This window comes from Ylistrum balloti, unplaced genomic scaffold, assembly GCF_031769215.1.
Source record: "Ylistrum balloti isolate Yb309-2 unplaced genomic scaffold, AGI_CSIRO_Ybal_v1 Utg369856, whole genome shotgun sequence".
In the NCBI taxonomy this organism is placed as follows: Eukaryota; Metazoa; Mollusca; class Bivalvia; order Pectinida; family Pectinidae; genus Ylistrum; species Ylistrum balloti.
In genome coordinates, this window is record NW_026782006.1 from 434,998 (window position 1) to 452,211 (window position 17,214).

The window sequence follows — 17,214 nt, forward strand, 5'->3', positions numbered from 1 at the left end:
GCCTGGATATCCTTGGTCAGTGTACTGTGGAATCACACCAGCCTGGACACCCTAGGTCAGTGTACTGTGGAATCACACCAGCCTGGACACCCTAGGTCAGTGTGCTGTGGAATCACACCAGCCTGGACACCCTAGGTCAGTGTGCTGTGGAATCACACCAGCCTGGACACCCTAGGTCAGTGTGCCGTGGAATCACACCAGCCTTGACATACTAGGTCAGTGTCCCGTGGAATCACACCTGCCTGGACACCCTACGTCAGTGTGCTGTGGAATCACACCTGCCTGGACACCCTAGATCAGTGTACTGTGGAATCACACCAGCCTGGACACCCTAGGTCAGTGTACTGTGGAATCACACCAGCCTGGACACCCTAGATCAGTGTACTGTGACATCACACAAGCTCAAGACACCCTAGTTATGCAGACAGTAGAGAACCTCTCTAGTCTGGACATTCTAGATCTGTTTACAGAAGAAACCTAGATCTGTGGATAGTGTAAGACCTCCAGAGTCTTATCTTGTGGACCTAAGAGCCTGTCCAGTTCTGCATAATTCTATTCCACAAACGAGTGTGCAATAAGCATCCGCTTTGTCTCTTTTTGTAAGAATATTGTACTGGAAGCTAATTTCTAACGATCAAATTTAATAACTGAAACACCATTTTTTCATTAACCATATCAATTTTCTTGCATGTTGTTCCATCACAAAAAGAAAATGACAAAAGAATGTTTTACATACTTTATTTCATTGTAAAATATTACACGACAACTGACAATCTGAATTGTTACTGTACATGATTAATCAACATCTTCATAGGTGTCAGCTTGTTATGAAAAAAGACAGAACGCACAAAAAATTATTTTCAGATATTTCAACCTGTGATGTATACAACCCCACCCACCCTTCAGAACACATACATAACTCAATATACCAAGGTTCACTGGTTTTTCAATATGCAAGGGCATCAATTTCTTTTAAAAAATGTTAGCAAACATATTAAATTTGTTCGTTAGTGATTTTGAATACAATAACATGAATGAGTCCGTTTTATTCAAAATTTCATTGATGTACTGTATATAAAATGTTACCAATGGATCTTGGTAACAAATCAATCCCATACTGTTAGCACCAACCTAACTACCAGATGATCTTTAATGTACTCTCATGACTGTGGAGATGGTGCACTCCACTGCTATATCTAACAAACCCCACAAACAATATTCAATATTTGACAACTATCTTTTCTGTGGACTGTGCAACTCCTGCACCTACCAGGCAGTACAGATACTTTAACAGAAAACCTGTCAATTTGGAATAAATTATATTTTGTACACTTAAGAATTTAGACAGCACTCCAGGGCATCCAGATTTTTGCCTTTTGAATTCTGCTGAAAAGGTATCTCCTCGAAACCAAATTGAATGGCAGCACGTTTCCTGGTATTATCCTTAGTTATTGGTGTATTTTCTTCATACCCAGAAAATCTATTGTCATTGATTAGTTTCTACAGGAGAGTATTTTGGTCCATAACTGTTAGAACTGAACAAACTTCACAAGTTCGTTTCTAAGAAGAGGTCTGTTCTAAATCTCCAGCTGGTGTGTCTGGTTCTTCATCATTATAGATGTTTTCTGCCTGAAAAAAGCAAAAGACACAGAATGTCACTAAGAGAACACAACTACCAAGTACAGTAGAATTTAAGTCTCCCAGCAGTTGTAGTATCAGTTGTAACAAAGTGTGATGTGATAGTAGACAGGATTCATAACTTGTTAAGAGGTTGCTTTAAGAGAGTTCATATAACTACCCAGTCATCAGTGTATATACACTTCATATGACCTAGTGGAGCTGTGACTGGCAGACAGTTCATACTGCTTTTATTGTGATGTCTTAATTTCAAGAATTTACATTTGTACCCCAAAAATTTCACAACATTAGTAGGGCAGTTATTTTGTCCAATAAGAAAAAGAACATCATCACTGCATTTGTCTTGTCAGACAACACCTTTGAACAAACAATTTTCATAAAAAGTCGTGAACAAAATGTAAAATTTCAACCAATCAGAAATTCTTCTAAGTGACCATTTTGTTGAATCAGAAAACGAACTCGATAACCATGCTACTGATATCAGGCAATACCTATTGACCAATCTTCTCGAAAATATGACATCTAACCAATCAGAAACCGCTATGTAGCAGCCATCTTGCTCTTTCATTAAGACATCTTTTAACTGTCAAAAAGATGTCACCTGGACAAAAACGATGTCACTCAGGCAGGAAATTATTTGAAAAAATTGCACTATTTGACCTTTGCCCATGAGGTCAACATCAGAGACCTCACAGCATTGCACTGCACATTGGTTTGGATGATACAAGTAGAACAGTTTAAAAGTTTGTCAACATATATTGAACAGTTTAAAAGTTTGGCCCACACAGGAAATTTTAAGAAGAACCAATAATGATAATAATACAATCAGTCTCCTTTGTTTGAAGAGGAGACATTATCAAGAAACGATTTACTTTTTTTTAATGTCAATCAACTTTATTCTTCAACTTACCATTTGCCATACTTGCATGATGTTGTCTTCGGACACTGAGCAAATTACCCAGGGTTCATTGGGATTCCATGAAAAGTCTGATATTTTAGCTGTGTGTCCTCCATGAATGAACTGACAAAGATAAACACAAATCATGATACAAAATTTTGTTGCCTATACAAAGTAAGCAGAGATTAACATAGATATACTCCCCATCCCCCCACCTATTAAATACTTCATGAACACAAGGTTTTTCCATTACAGTCATGGGTGAATTTTGACCTTGACTGAAGAAGATTAAAATCTAATTCAGGTCTAGACCTTGAAAGGGTGAAGCAATGAATGTATGCTATAACAGAAGTCAAACTATCAAGGGGTTATCGGGATATCTTATCAACAAGGTCTTTATTTGAGAAATGTCCAGGGTGTATTTGACCTTGACCGTAAAGACCAAAATCTAACTAGATGTAGATCTTGGTGGAGTGACAGTATGTTGTGGGTATGAAATCTGTCCAGTGATTCATGAAATACCTTGTACACAAGCTTTTTATTTCAAAAGTGGTATAGGGTGACCTTCAAAGATGACCATTGAAATCTAATCAAGGTGTAGACCTTGGTAGGGTGAAACTATGGAGTGAATTGGAAGTAAAACTGTTCAAGGGTTCAGAAAATAATTTGTATAGAATGTTTTTATTGCGTAATGGTCAAAGGTGACCTTTGTAGTTTAACCTTTATCAATGGCCAATAAATTCTATCCAGAGGCAGACGTTAGTGCTGTGATACTGTTGTGAATCTGAACTGTTCAGAGGTTCACGAGATATCTTGTACACAATAAAATCTACCCAGAGGCAGACGTTAGTGCTGTGATACTGTTGTGAATCTGAACTGTTCAGAGGTTTACGAGATATCTTGTACACAATAAATTCTATCCAGAGGCAGACGTTAGTGCTGTGATACTGTTGTGAATCTGAACTGTTCAGAGGTTTACGAGATATCTTGTACACAATAAAATCTACCCAGAGGCAGACGTTAGTGCTGTGATACTGTTGTGAATCTGAACTGTTCAGAGGTTTACGAGATATCTTGTACACAATAAATTCTATCCAGAGGCAGACGTTAGTGCTGTGATACTGTTGTGAATCTGAACTGTTCAGAGGTTCACGAGATATCTTGTACACAATAAAATCTACCCAGAGGCAGACGTTAGTGCTGTGATACTGTTGTGAATCTGAACTGTTCAGAGGTTCACGAGATATCTTGTACACAATCTTGTTATTTCCTCAGTGGTGAACAGTGACTTTTGACATGTAACCTTGATTGAAGACTACTACAATTTACTGTGTTCAGGGGTTCATGAGATTCCTTGCACACAATGTTATCATGGACTTGTGTACTTGTGTATGGACACAGACTTTCATATACCCACATCCCCATTACCTTAGTAGGAGTATAATTTTGTACTTGAATATCTATTACAAAAATTGATACTTCTAGGACTTAAAGTTCCAAATTATCAATTATCACTTTAATCTGTTAAGAGTAGAGATAAATGCTACAAAGTCTTTAAAAGAAGATATCAAAGCTACAAATTAAAATTATTGACACAAAGTTTCACGCACCAGTAATTCTGGAGGTCCGTCTTCAGCATCCTCTGCTGATTGCTCCTCTCCTATTTTACTGCAAGTAAAGAATGTTATCAGTAGGACAGTTTATAGCAACACCCATACATACATAAGTCATTCAATATTCAAACAAATATTGTAATCAGTGATATATTTCTTTAGCTTAGTCAAGAAAAGGAATATTTCTCTAAGTGAATTTTCTACATAGAACAGTCTTCTTTCAAAATCCTGAGGAACAAGTCATGAAATTCACTAATAGAAGAATTATTCTGTATGCTGTATGCCAGAGGAGTTTCATTCTTTTTAGAATAAAGAATCATGATACATTATCTAAATGGAATGGCATTTTTCAATTCTGTTCTTTGATATGTTCAGTTTTGTTTAAAAACAAATGTTAAATGTGATACTTGAATGACAAAATATTTCTGAAGTTACTACAGTAATCAATAAAGGATATTTAGAATACCTCAAATCCCAGACATGTAGTCTTCTGTCTGTTCCACTGGAAGCCAGAATGGTTTCATTATGGGGTGACCATTGGACCTTAAAACACAAGACATACAAGGTATAATTGTTTATGATCAACAAAAAGGACACTCACCATATAAAACAATGCCTTTTAACTGCTTTTTATCAACCTGTGAATAGACTGGGTCATTTTGACAGTCTTATCACAGCAGATAACTCACTGAACCTATATTGGAGGTTCATCACATGCAATCCCCAACAAATGGGATAAAATGTCTTGCCTATGCACACAACAATAGCAGTGTAGAAGAATCTATGGACTCTCAGAAAAAAAATGCACTACATCAGGTTGAGATAACTGAACCACACTTAGAACTTCACCCAAGGATGTGAAGTTATATGCTCTATAGACTGGCCTTTCATGCCCTTCAGAATGTTGACCACATTCTGGACAGACATAATGTTTTAATAAAACAACAAAACAATGAAAGATATTCACTGCCCTTACCTGGAAGATTTCATCTTTGTGTGACTCAAATGAATGTAATTTCAGTTTAAGATTTCGGAGATCCCACAGAGCAACAGTCTGAAAGAAAATGTTAAGTTATTGCAAAATATTTGCAAAATGATGATGATGATGATGATGATGACGATGATGACGATGATGATGATGATGATGATGATGATGACAGCAGTCATTGAGTTTGTATTATTATTGGGGCTTGTGAATGAAACACAGTAGTACATTGTATGTCATGTCAGCAAAGAGGAAAGAGTAGGAAATAATGAGTGCATGTTTTGAGTGAGTGTACATGGGTGTAGTGTGATGTGTGCCAGGGTGTGTATGTGTATGTGAGTCTAGTATATATCGTGTGTTGCATACCTTTGTAAAATCTTGAGAGAAAAAAAAAAAAAGTTATTGCATAATTTGACATCACAGAAACAGACAATATAAAAAATACACTCTTGGCAAATGATGGTACTAAGAAGTGGAGATTGTTTTTACAACAATATACCAGTATGTGGCCCAGTCAAATTAAGAAACAAAGCAGAATGTTGTGTGAAAAGACTTCAGTGTATGAAACATCATGTTTCCTGAGTGCTTTCATTACTGTATAAACTGGTTTCTATTTTAAATTTTTTTTTTGAGACTGAATAATGTTTTCTCCACTAAAACTAAACACTCTTGAGTATGTGGAATATGAATATGATGAATGGAAAGAAAACTATGGGAACCATGACAACAAATAGCCACCATGTAACACTGAATATAGCTAATGCATGTACACTAAGGATAAAAAGAACATTGTTCGGAGATGTCTGGGGGCAATAACCCTCAATGAGTTACACACCTTGTCTGCTGACCCAGTGGCCAATATAAATTCACTGTAGGGGTTAAAAGACAGACAGTTGACCTCAGCTGTATGGGCATCCACTGTGTGACTGGGTTTTGTAGTGTCATTTGATCGTGTATCCCAGCTGTCAAAAGAAAAGTTTTCTCCTTGATATAATCAATTGTCAAATCATTTCACCTAAGCTGATGCGAAGATTGATTTAATTTTTCATTATCACTCACAGGTACCCAATACTTTCATGTTATCTAGCAAGAGACAAAATTTATATAATGCATTGGAATGATACCTATGCAAATTCTAGTTAAGCGAGGTATTTAGTTACAAAGAAACCGAAGAAAATATTACTGCAATGGAGAATGTACTTTCTATAAATACTGAACAAGCAGTAGATTAAATAATCACTTAACTTTAATGTTTATACCTTATAGAATTTTTGTGTAACTCTCTGCACAAAATCATGAAAGGTGCACAAACAAAGGAACGGACGAACAAAGTGGCAACTATATGCTCTCCCTTCTGGGAACATAAAAATGAAGGCCAAATGTGATGAAGCTGCTTCAAAACTTCAGAACACATTGGTTTTTTTCCAGAATTTTCAAATATACAGAAGTAATAGTTATAGGGTAGCCTCACTTACATCATCAATTTCTGGTCATCAGCAACAGAACCAAATAAACTTTCATGGAGTAAATGCCATGCCACATCCTGTAAGAAGAAAATACTTAGTAAGTGTAAAACAAAGGTAGTGTTTCTCACTTTACTTGGCTGTACAGGAAAACTTTGGATGTCACAGAATGTTCACATCAACTAAGATTATCCGATATCTTTCAATCAACTTTCACGATATACTTGGTGTAGAGTTGTATAACATTTAATTTTCAGAGGTTCCTGTTTAACCAGTCACCTATAAAATTTAATTTCTAATAGAAAGAATCTAACATAAAAATGCATTTCAGTGTTATCCCAACCACCCTCAAAAGACCCAATTCATCTGTCACCAAACAGCCCCACGCACCTCCCCTACAGTAATGAAGCAGTTCAATAACAAAATCCACAACATACAGCATGTAATTCTCACCTCTACAACAGATGTGTGGCCTGTAAAAATGGTGTGAGCATCTATGACTCTGCCCTCTTTTGGTGTGGTATTGATATCCCAAAGACATATTGTCTACAAATATATAAAACGTACAATTAGTACCAAAAATATGAAAATAGCGGAAAATCTTTTCAGAACAGAACATAAACTAAATACATTTACATATAGAAAACAAAGTGACTAAATATAGAAATATGTCCTCTTATTGATAAATCAGTCATTTGTTATTGACAAATCAGTCACATTTGTCTTGTTATTGATAAATCAGTCACATTTGTTATTGACAAATCAGTCACATTTGTCTTGTTATTGATAAATCAGTCATTTGTTATTGACAAATCAGTCACATTTGTCTTGTTATTGATAAATCAGTCACATTTGTTATTGACAAATAAGTCACATTTGTCTTGTTATTGATAAATCAGTCGTATTTGTCTTACTTAAATCTGAACCAATTACTGACTTAAGTGACAGTCCATGCCTTAACATTCTAACCATTATTATTATACAGTCTTTCATTCTTTTTACATACATGATCATCAGAAGCACTCAACAAGTGGCCATTCAGATTTGGGTTCCAGGATAATCCATATCTGAAATTAAGAAAAAAATCAAATGAGCAAAAACAATTCCATCAGAACTTTCAAACTTTCTTACCTTGATGAATCTGTTTTGATTTTCCTTCACAAGCAATATAATGTTAATCTATCTTCATATACATAGTAAATGATTCACATGAAACAATTACTTACCCTTCTTTTTGGTGACCTTTAAGACGCAGTTCAGGAGTACATTCTCCACTTGGATCTGAGAAATGAAATACATTGTAAAATATTGGCTATCATATCTGAAAATGAGTAATAAATGTAACAAAAAGACTTAGAAGTTACATATATATCTGATAATTATAACTAATGAAAGGTTAAAGACTGATTTATTAAAAACAAATTTGTCATGAAGGCGTTTCTAATGATTAAGAACTCAACGAAAAAGTAAAAATCTAATGACCTAATATCTCATCTGTGTTTATTAATCAACTGCATGGACTTCAAACATACCATAATATATAAACATTAAAATATTTCACTGACCCCTTTCTTAAAATATTACAAGTTTGATAAAGAGAAGTTTTTTGTATTTTATTATATTGTTTGATTACTGTACCTCACTAAACTTTTTTTTAAATGTTAAAAAAAATACCTGGTTTGGATGGATGCTTTGTGTAGTCAAACACCAAAACATCACTTGATGGTGTTTTCGTGGCAAGGACACAAGGATTTTGTGGCATATATCTTGCTCGATTCACCTCTCCTTCATGGTTTATTTTGATTTCTATCTCAATCTTTCCACTAACAGAACCAAAACCTCCAAACTCTGAAAGAAAATGGTTGGAAAGAAATTGAAATTTACGTTTCCCGTCTCTCACATAAATTTCCTATGGTTTGTAAAGTTGAAATTCCAGTATGCAATTACATTAAAGACAAATACTTCTTTCACCCATGTTAACAATGCCCAAGTCCAATAAAAATGTGTACCAACAAAATATTAGATGTGTAACTACCAACCTACAACAACCTAAAAGCAACATCTCAGTCAATTTATTAGACGTTTGACAATATGCCTCCTGCTACAGGACACTAACATCACTGATTCATTGATTTCACTATTTGTAAGGAGTGACATCGCCACTCAGGCCAGTGGATTCTACGCATCAGTGATATGCCAATATCAACATGTGAGTAAAATAACAATTTTTCTATCTAATGCATGATGGACTACATCAATACATATATGTAAGGAGAAACAGTGGACGAATGAACATGGTAATCAACCAATTAACTGCTTAAAAACACTAAATAGTCTGCACAACACAAACTTTCTAAAATTTCCAAGTTGGAAAATTCTTTTTTTCTAAACTTCCAAGACCTTACCTCCTTTTTCACTATCATAATGTGAGGCATCAAATTGGGCATTATCGTTAGGGAGCTGAACACTTGCAATCAGGAGATGGTTTTGTTCATCTGAGCTGAAAGAAATCAAAGGGCCAAGGCATTTGTCTCAGAAAACATTTGGAGAAAAGCAAACTTCTGGATTTATTTTTTTGAAGATGCATACATGTTTTTTGTGGTGAGGGATATTTCTGAGACGACTGTATATCTATTTTTGAATTCTGCCATTTTTCCAGTGAACATTGATTATAAGATAAAATCTATGATACCTAACAATTATCAGTTTCTTGCTAAAGGATATATATATATAAATATATAAAGCTTGAGGAGAAAACATGCAATTAGTTGCTCCAGTCCTCACCCAAAGCAAATGCGGCCATGATGATTACAGGAGCAGAGCTACAGAATTGGTCTTTATATATCATATACAATGTATAACTATTCTGAAGGTTTTTTTTCTTTCTTTCTTTTACATTGTGAATGTGAAGAATAAAGTCTGGTCTCATTTGGTCGTGCTTCGATTGCATTAAATTCAATGCCTTGAAATGTATCAGGATATTTCTGGGTTTTTTTTATTTTTTTCTCTTCTATTTTACTGTTTATACAGTCTATCATTTTCACCATGTCAGCATACACAAGATGGAATACTTTCTTTTCTTCATTTTGGGATTTGATCTGTGTTCATCTCATCAATGTATGCATCTGTCAAATCTTGTTATTTTCTCAAATGTATCCATTAACATACCTTGTCCTTTGAAAGGGAAGAAAAGAAAAAAAGAATGATTAAAATACACACATGACAATCAGAATCTTAAAAAAAATTAAACAAATAAACAGGGTATATCTTACAGCTTTTAACCCATAGCCTGCTGCATGGATTGTACAGAATGGCCCTCATGTTGAATTATGAAATATTTTGACCATTTGTCCTCTTAAAATTAACATTGACAGTAATAATGAGGGCCAGTGTCATTGACACAACCTGATCATTAGCAGCAGACTTACAGTTAAAATGCATCCTTTTTACAATGATAAATCTTAATAGGGTTTTAATTGCATATATTCAATCCAGATAAAATACTGACAGTTTAACAAGGGTGTACAATTCTACAAGTGCCATTCCCAGGACTTGTAAGGATTTTGGCATCATCAATTGACTTTGAAAGTAAATTTTGATTGTATCTTCTTTTTAAATACAAAAATGAAAGTGAACATTTTGATAGTATATCAGTCATTTTCTTCTCCAAGATTTGTGTTTTAAGATGGATTATTTTTTAAATTTACTTTATATACAAAACAAAATTGCACACTCCTGCTGAAAAAATCCAACTAAAGGAATTAGACAGTATAATAGAAATTTGGAAGTACAATATTCATAAAAAAAATTGCAGGTCAACAGATAGACATTGATGAGTAATTAAAGATTACATCTACTACAAAGATCTGCTGTTACACTAGTAGTAAGTAAGCTTTGGCGCAGAAATCATGTACACTTTTGTTGCACCCACCAACAAGTAAATTTTCCCCCAGAAAAGCTGTATTTTCTTCAAAACCTTGACCAAAATATATTCCAATGATGAAACCTTTTGTAAAACTTTCGCATGGTTCAAGTGAAAATTTAGTCCAACATAGATAACATTTGCTGCATCGCCAGATTTTATGTTCCATTTACATACTGATTCTGAGAGACATCCAAATCAGGTAAGACAAGTATTAACTGTTACATATCCCATTATTTAAGTCCCCCAAACTACCCCTTCAATTGTTAATGATACTTATTAAGGTACTACATCGGCGGGAAGAAACATCTAATATTTAATTAACTTGACACTGGCAGGAACACTGACATACGCCTATAAAAAAACTGTCATCCAGAAAATGGTGGCAATCTTCCTAAATCAGAAAAAAACATCAGTTACTTGCAGAGCTACAGGCCATCTATATAAATCCCTCAAAGATCCAACTTTTTATTTTGAGGAAGTGTTGGAAACCTTTACAGCAGAAAGTATCCATGTGCGACTATATTCAATTACTAGTAGTCAAGTACATGCAAGAACATTTTACCGAAACATTAATGCAGTGAAACGTGATAAAACAATAGAAAATGCAGCTAGAAATGTGTCACCTGCTAATAAGAGAAATATGTGGAGATTATAGTCCATTTTAAAAATGGCACTAATATTCAAGTATAGCCTATTACGTAAAACTTCATATATCAGCACACAAATAGTGCAAAAACTGAACCAGCAAAATTTTCAAAATAACTTAAACCATGGAAATATTTTTTTCAAAACAGGTTTCCTGTTAGTTCTGCAGAGTATGAGTTATGTTCCCTAAACCACATTTAGCACAGGATTTGTAGAAAATTACACAGCAACATACACTGCTCAGCATCTTCTTTTGTATTTAATTAACACCATTTTACAAATTAATCTTACAAGTTATCAATAAACCATCATTGTTTTTTATATTCTTTCTTTTTCAAGTCCAAGGAGTTTGTTTTTTCTTTCCTTTTTTAATATAAAGTCCTCTCTTTGGAATATGATCAAATAAAAACTGCTTAATAGTTTAGGCTAGATTTTTCTTCATCACTATCCAAGTAGAAAGAACAACTTTCATGACCGTCAATATATCAGGTGTAGAAATAAAAGTCATCATCATTTTTTATCAAGATTGATCTGTATGTAGATCTAGCCATATATAGTAGGACAAGAAAGATAAGCATTACATACCTCAAACCATTTCAAGGCAAAAAGTAAGCATGGAAATACATTTTGTGTGTATTGAGGTTAAAACAGACAAGAAACTCAACAAAAACAAAATAGAGGTTCAATGGCTATTTATCATTTTTATATTTTAGTGAATCTTAGAAATAGCTGAGAACATTAATAATTTTACAAGATTTTTTGACTATATTTTTTTTCAGTCTTTTTTGTTTTTGTTTTCTGAAATAACTTTTTTCCAATAAATTTTTCTTTACAAGTTTGCTATGAGGCCAACATTGAAAATATGTTTGTTTCCCCTATACTGACACTAGCTACCAAGTGTTAGGTAAGTAGGTAAGACAATGTAACTTTTTGCAGTGCTCTAATGTAGAACATGTCTTCGTGTGCATTTAATATCTGATTAAAACAACTGAATGTTAATAGTTTATTGTAAAACAATAATGGAAATTTACTCCGTTATTTCTTGGGTTAAAACAGAAAAACACAGAAATCATCATTTGTTTTATTCTGTTTAACCCTTGGATGTATACCATAGTATTTAAAGTTGTTTGATAAATTACACTTATCATGCAATTTTCAGTCCTGTAGCTTGATTTCTTTTGAAGGCTTGATATCAGCATTTTGAGTCAAGGAAAAAATATCATTTAACACTTCAGTCAAGTTTTAACTTTTGAATAAAATAAAAACAAAGACATTATCTTGTTTGTTCTACAAAGCTAATTTGTGCATTTTTGGTCATTGATTTGTGTAATTAAGAAAACAAAAAGTAGGAAAAACAAGTCAAAATGCACACCCACTTCCCTTGATTATGAGCTGGCGTTCTATGACCGTGCTATAGTGTGGACAGCATTTATTCATATCATAACTGGATTATATACTGAAGTCAAAAGCCAACTGTACATGATGATATGTGTGTTGTTGTATAATGTATTATTCAAGATACCAAGCATGCTGCCTGTTAAGATTTTGTGAGGTGTCTAAGCTTCATTTTTATCACCAAAACAATCAAACGACAAGCAGATAAATTCATCTAAAATGTCTTCCTGCGATGTTACTTAGTGATAATGTTTGAAGACTTATCCCCACACAACAGGGACGAAGTGGAAACATGTATATTTCCGATACCTGACAGAATTTTTACACTCCGCCATTTTGAGCCATGTCCAGTTAAAAAATGAAAACATAAATAAACAGAGCAAAAACCAAGACAAAACCCCCACCTCCCCCAAAAAATATATATTGCTAAAAAAGTGAAAAATATTTAGAGTTACTGCATTTTTAATGAGTCAGGCATAAAGGTGAAACAAACAGTATTTCATTTTCAGCCTGAATTACTGAACCTAAAAAGGTGGGGCTTTTCAGAATCTTCTTTTGAGCTCTTCAATCCTGTAAAACCCTCAATTACTTCATTTCAAGCAACCAAGCTTAAGCAAGCTACTATAACTAGAAGCAACTGTTATTATTTGCATATATAGTCAGCGTTTTTAAGGCTTTCTTTCAGAGAGCCTTGAACAGAATTTCGAAAATGTTGAGAAATTCTACTGAGAAGATATTGTGCTTTCAAAATGTGGGGCTAGAAGAAAAAGCTTGAATCTAGAGGTGAAAAAGACCATTGATATAGATTATATTCCAGGGTGTTAGAAATGTATAGCTTACTCCATAGCTATAATGGTTGAGGAAGTTAACCATCAGATTTAAATCTCAATAATATGCAAAAATCCTACATCAAAATAAACATTTTAGGCTATAGAAAAATTTCTTATTACACTTACGTGTGTGTTCCTAAAATAAGTCTGTGAAGAGAATAGTCCTTTCCTTCTGGTCTGAAATAAACAATCAAAATTTCAAAATTTCATGAACTGGCTTTCCCTAGCAGGAAAAAAAAAAAAAACCCACAATATTTTAAGAGATATTTGCAATATTTACTTAGAATATTGGTATAGCTAATTTAAATACTTATCCAACAAATCATATATCTTTTTACTACTTATATACTTTAAACAATTACTTATTGTAATAGAAATACAATACTCTATGTGTATGTGGATAAGACTCTATATATTCTGGATTTTATTATACCGTGTGACATCTGGCAACCACTGTGCTGTTAAACTTGGCCATTCCAATGCATGGGTCATAACAAGGTCATACAAAAAGGGAGTGTTTTTCTTCCATATTTTGTATTCTTCATTGATGACCCTCTCCTCAACCGCATCATCAAAACCCTCTGAAAAGAAATTGCAATGCTCTTAATTTGAATGTTTCCAATGTATCTCAAATTTGGGGTAAATCTGTATATCTTATTAAGTTATTGTACCTTTGCAATTACAGAATCAAGAAAAGAGAGTATAAAAATTGATATTTGAATCAGGCAAAAGAAATCTGAACAGACAAGAGGCGTGTTCTTCAATATTTCAATAGGTAGTCTGTCTACCGGTTTCCCCCTTACTGTCAGGCTTCTTCAGAAAAACATTACCATCAAAATTAATACCAGAAGTTTAAGAAAAAAATGCCAGCAGATTTCAATCAATACCTGCGATGTACAATAAACACCTGAACAATTAATCTAAGGTCAATGCCTATTGTTCTGAGTTATATCTTTTCTGATAATAATATAAAATCCTTCAGTTATAATGTTGATTTATTCACTAAATGAAAATTACACAGTTAATGTTTATCTAAACACAAGGTCAAAGATGATTCAGAATGGTAATTCAATCTACGGTAATCCACAAATCTCTCCCTCCAAAGAGTTCAAGGTTGAGGCTGTGCTATTAGAATCATCACTTAATGCTAGGCCCTATTATAAGAATGCCATAGTTTTATCTAATACTGGTCTTAACTTGTTGGGGCTGTCAGTGATGACACTCCTTGCTGGCCATATCCTAAATTCTGCTCTCTCTAACTGCTCCTTGGTATATTATTTGTCTGAATTAAGCTTACTCTTACTATCCAATCCCCTGCATACCCTCTGGTATCCAGGCAAAGGACCTTTTTATTCACCACTTATAGTAACAACGATGTTGGCTCTATTTCAGATATAGAAAATTACATCAGGGCATAAAAAAAACCTTTGTAGGTTCCAAACAAAACTAAATATGTAATGTTAAACCAATTCAAATTATACATAATCATACTCGTGAAAATAAGAAAATCTGACAATCCAGTCTCTGTTAAAAGTACATCACTCAGTTCAAATATAGATCCCTCTGTAAGTTATAATCTGAGTTCCAAAAAGTTAACATACTATCTAGCTCCTTCATGTATAGAAACTGCATACTGATGTCTTACAGACTAGGCTGACCCAATTAAGAAAGCTGAGTGAAGAAACAGTGCCAATTCATTGTGAAAGTTGATGAAACATGTGATTGTATTGTTACTGTCCACAAATATTAGTCAAACTTGTTTTAAGGATAAATTTGTCTTTTAAATTGTGCAAATGGTGAGAATATCAAATTTTGTGTTTTTTCAGCATTGAAAAGTTGATAGTTTAACTTCTCTTGATGATGCATTGTGGATTGGATTTTACTAGAGTTTCTTACATTACAGATACTGGGGAGCATGCGACAGAACCAAGCGCATGAAGCACATATTTAACACTGTCATGTTTTTGACACAGGTAAATGTCATATGAGGTGAGCGTTGAATACATTTTTCAGTAAGTCTGTCGCTGACGTAACAAGCTTTTCTGGACTCGATTGCAAGCTCAATGCTGTACCCCTCCCCCCCCCCCCCCCTGCTTTTTCCTTTGACCAAAAACACAAACCACCAGCTGCCAATCTATATTTATATGTGATCAAATTATCATATCAAACGAATTTTTGTCATGTACAAAAATTCTCATTTGGCCAACGCGCTAGCATTTTACTATGTATATGTGCTAGTTCTAGACAGTATCAGAAAACATGACGCGAAAAGCCGGTTGTGTACACCGCCGATCGGTGCTATCCCAATGCTAACTAATTTTATCATTGTCAGGAAACTTTTTGTGTCAATGCTTTAATTTATGTTTGGAATTTTCAATATTCATTATTAAAGTTAAAATATACTTATATCATGGGCACTTATTGCCTTACCGCCAGGATCCTTGTCTGTCATCTTTCAAAATTTCCTTTCTTTTCCGTGGACCGACAAAGACACATGCGCAAGTGCTCGACGTCTCGCGCCAAATTTTTTCGAAGTGCGGACTGGAATAATCGAAAATAAATATCTGGACAGTTATATTATTTTATTTGTATGTTCAAATATTACTTTAATTTTAGTTTCATTAATACCATATATAATATAATATTTTATTCTCTTACATTATATTTTGATGCGATAATCATCGAGATATTATCAATTTCAAATTTATTAAAATAAATATACATCTTCATTTTTTGCAAACAATATTTATATCTTATATGTAAAAAGTATTAGTGTGCTTGGAAATATGCGTATATGGTTTAATAATGGTTGCTAGTTAGATATTAGATAATTCATATGTGGTACATCACTTCAATAGGAAATCGAAAATTAAAATGGCTGCCAAGGGAAGAGTATCTTGGACATAAGAAGACATATCCGTCGAAAAGGACTTTTGGACAATTGTCATGCGTTTTAATGGCGCTGGATTTTACTGCTGAAGATAAAAGAATTTGAGAGAACGATAAAGCTTGTATGAAAATGGAAGGATTGACGCTTAGTCAGCAAGAACAAATTTGCTATGGTGAACTGTTTCAGACCTGTGATGTTGATGGTACAGGGAGAATCACTGGTGTTCGGGCTTCCGACTTGTTCTTGTCTTCAGGTCTGAGCCAGGATCATCTCATGCAGGTATTTGAATATATTAACAAGTTGGATGCATGAGAATTGTCGATTTTTTTATACATGTCATCTGTTTTGTTGATTATAATGAAACACTCCAGACACATGGAAGGGGGTGTGGTACATTTTATGGTCTGGGATGCCGGTTCTCATCGTTCCATGTACTTGTTCATGACCTGTTTTGAAAACTATGATAATATAAGTGCCAATGACTGGATAACAGCCTAGGAAAAGTCTCAAATAAACGCATTTATTTTTCTCACATACAGGAATATGTGATCCGCTGGTTGAAGGAATCAATTATTTTAGTGTTGACATCTTCAAAATATTGACCTCTTCCACCAAATTGGAGATCATATCAAGTTTTGAGTGAGAGAGCACTAATGGTAGAAAGACAGATGTTTAAAAGAGAGTGTGGACTGAGGGTTTGAAAGTTGTGGTTGAGGGGTTTGATGTAAGATCAGAGGGCACAGAGGTCAATGTTTGTTCTAGGAGAGAATGTATATACATTCATTGTATAAGTATTTATTATTCAGAAGTTGTTTTCAGACTTTTCTATTTGAGAGACTTCTCTGTAATTTACAACTGAGTGCTATGCATCCTAAATAAAACAACAAACTTTTGAAATTCAGCATATTTTACTGACTGGAACACATCAATAG

The 17,214-nt window shown here is 34.0% G+C and overlaps 2 protein-coding genes across 2 annotated transcripts in view; one reads left to right on the forward strand and one right to left on the reverse strand.

The window, feature by feature from the left end:
- Positions 1-723: 723 nt before the first annotated feature.
- On the reverse strand, positions 724-15,891 carry LOC132545736 (histone-binding protein RBBP4). Its single transcript, XM_060209426.1, has 15 exons — positions 15,823-15,891; positions 13,826-13,973; positions 13,519-13,569; positions 9,003-9,097; positions 8,272-8,445; positions 7,824-7,878; positions 7,604-7,664; positions 7,051-7,143; positions 6,610-6,677; positions 5,970-6,096; positions 5,126-5,203; positions 4,616-4,692; positions 4,147-4,204; positions 2,549-2,659; positions 724-1,629 (listed from the first exon to the last, which is right to left on the reverse strand). The coding sequence occupies exons 1-15, from the start codon at positions 15,842-15,844 to the stop codon at positions 1,561-1,563; spliced, it is 1,287 nt and encodes a 428-aa protein (XP_060065409.1). The 5' UTR covers positions 15,845-15,891; the 3' UTR covers positions 724-1,560.
- A 520-nt stretch (positions 15,892-16,411) lies between these two features.
- LOC132545791 (ralBP1-associated Eps domain-containing protein 1-like) overlaps positions 16,412-17,214 on the forward strand; it is a 66,837-nt gene continuing 66,034 nt past the window's right edge. The window contains exon 1 of the mRNA XM_060209483.1: positions 16,412-16,561. Within this exon, the coding sequence (XP_060065466.1) occupies positions 16,412-16,561 (150 nt within the window). The remainder of the gene's footprint in view (positions 16,562-17,214) is intronic.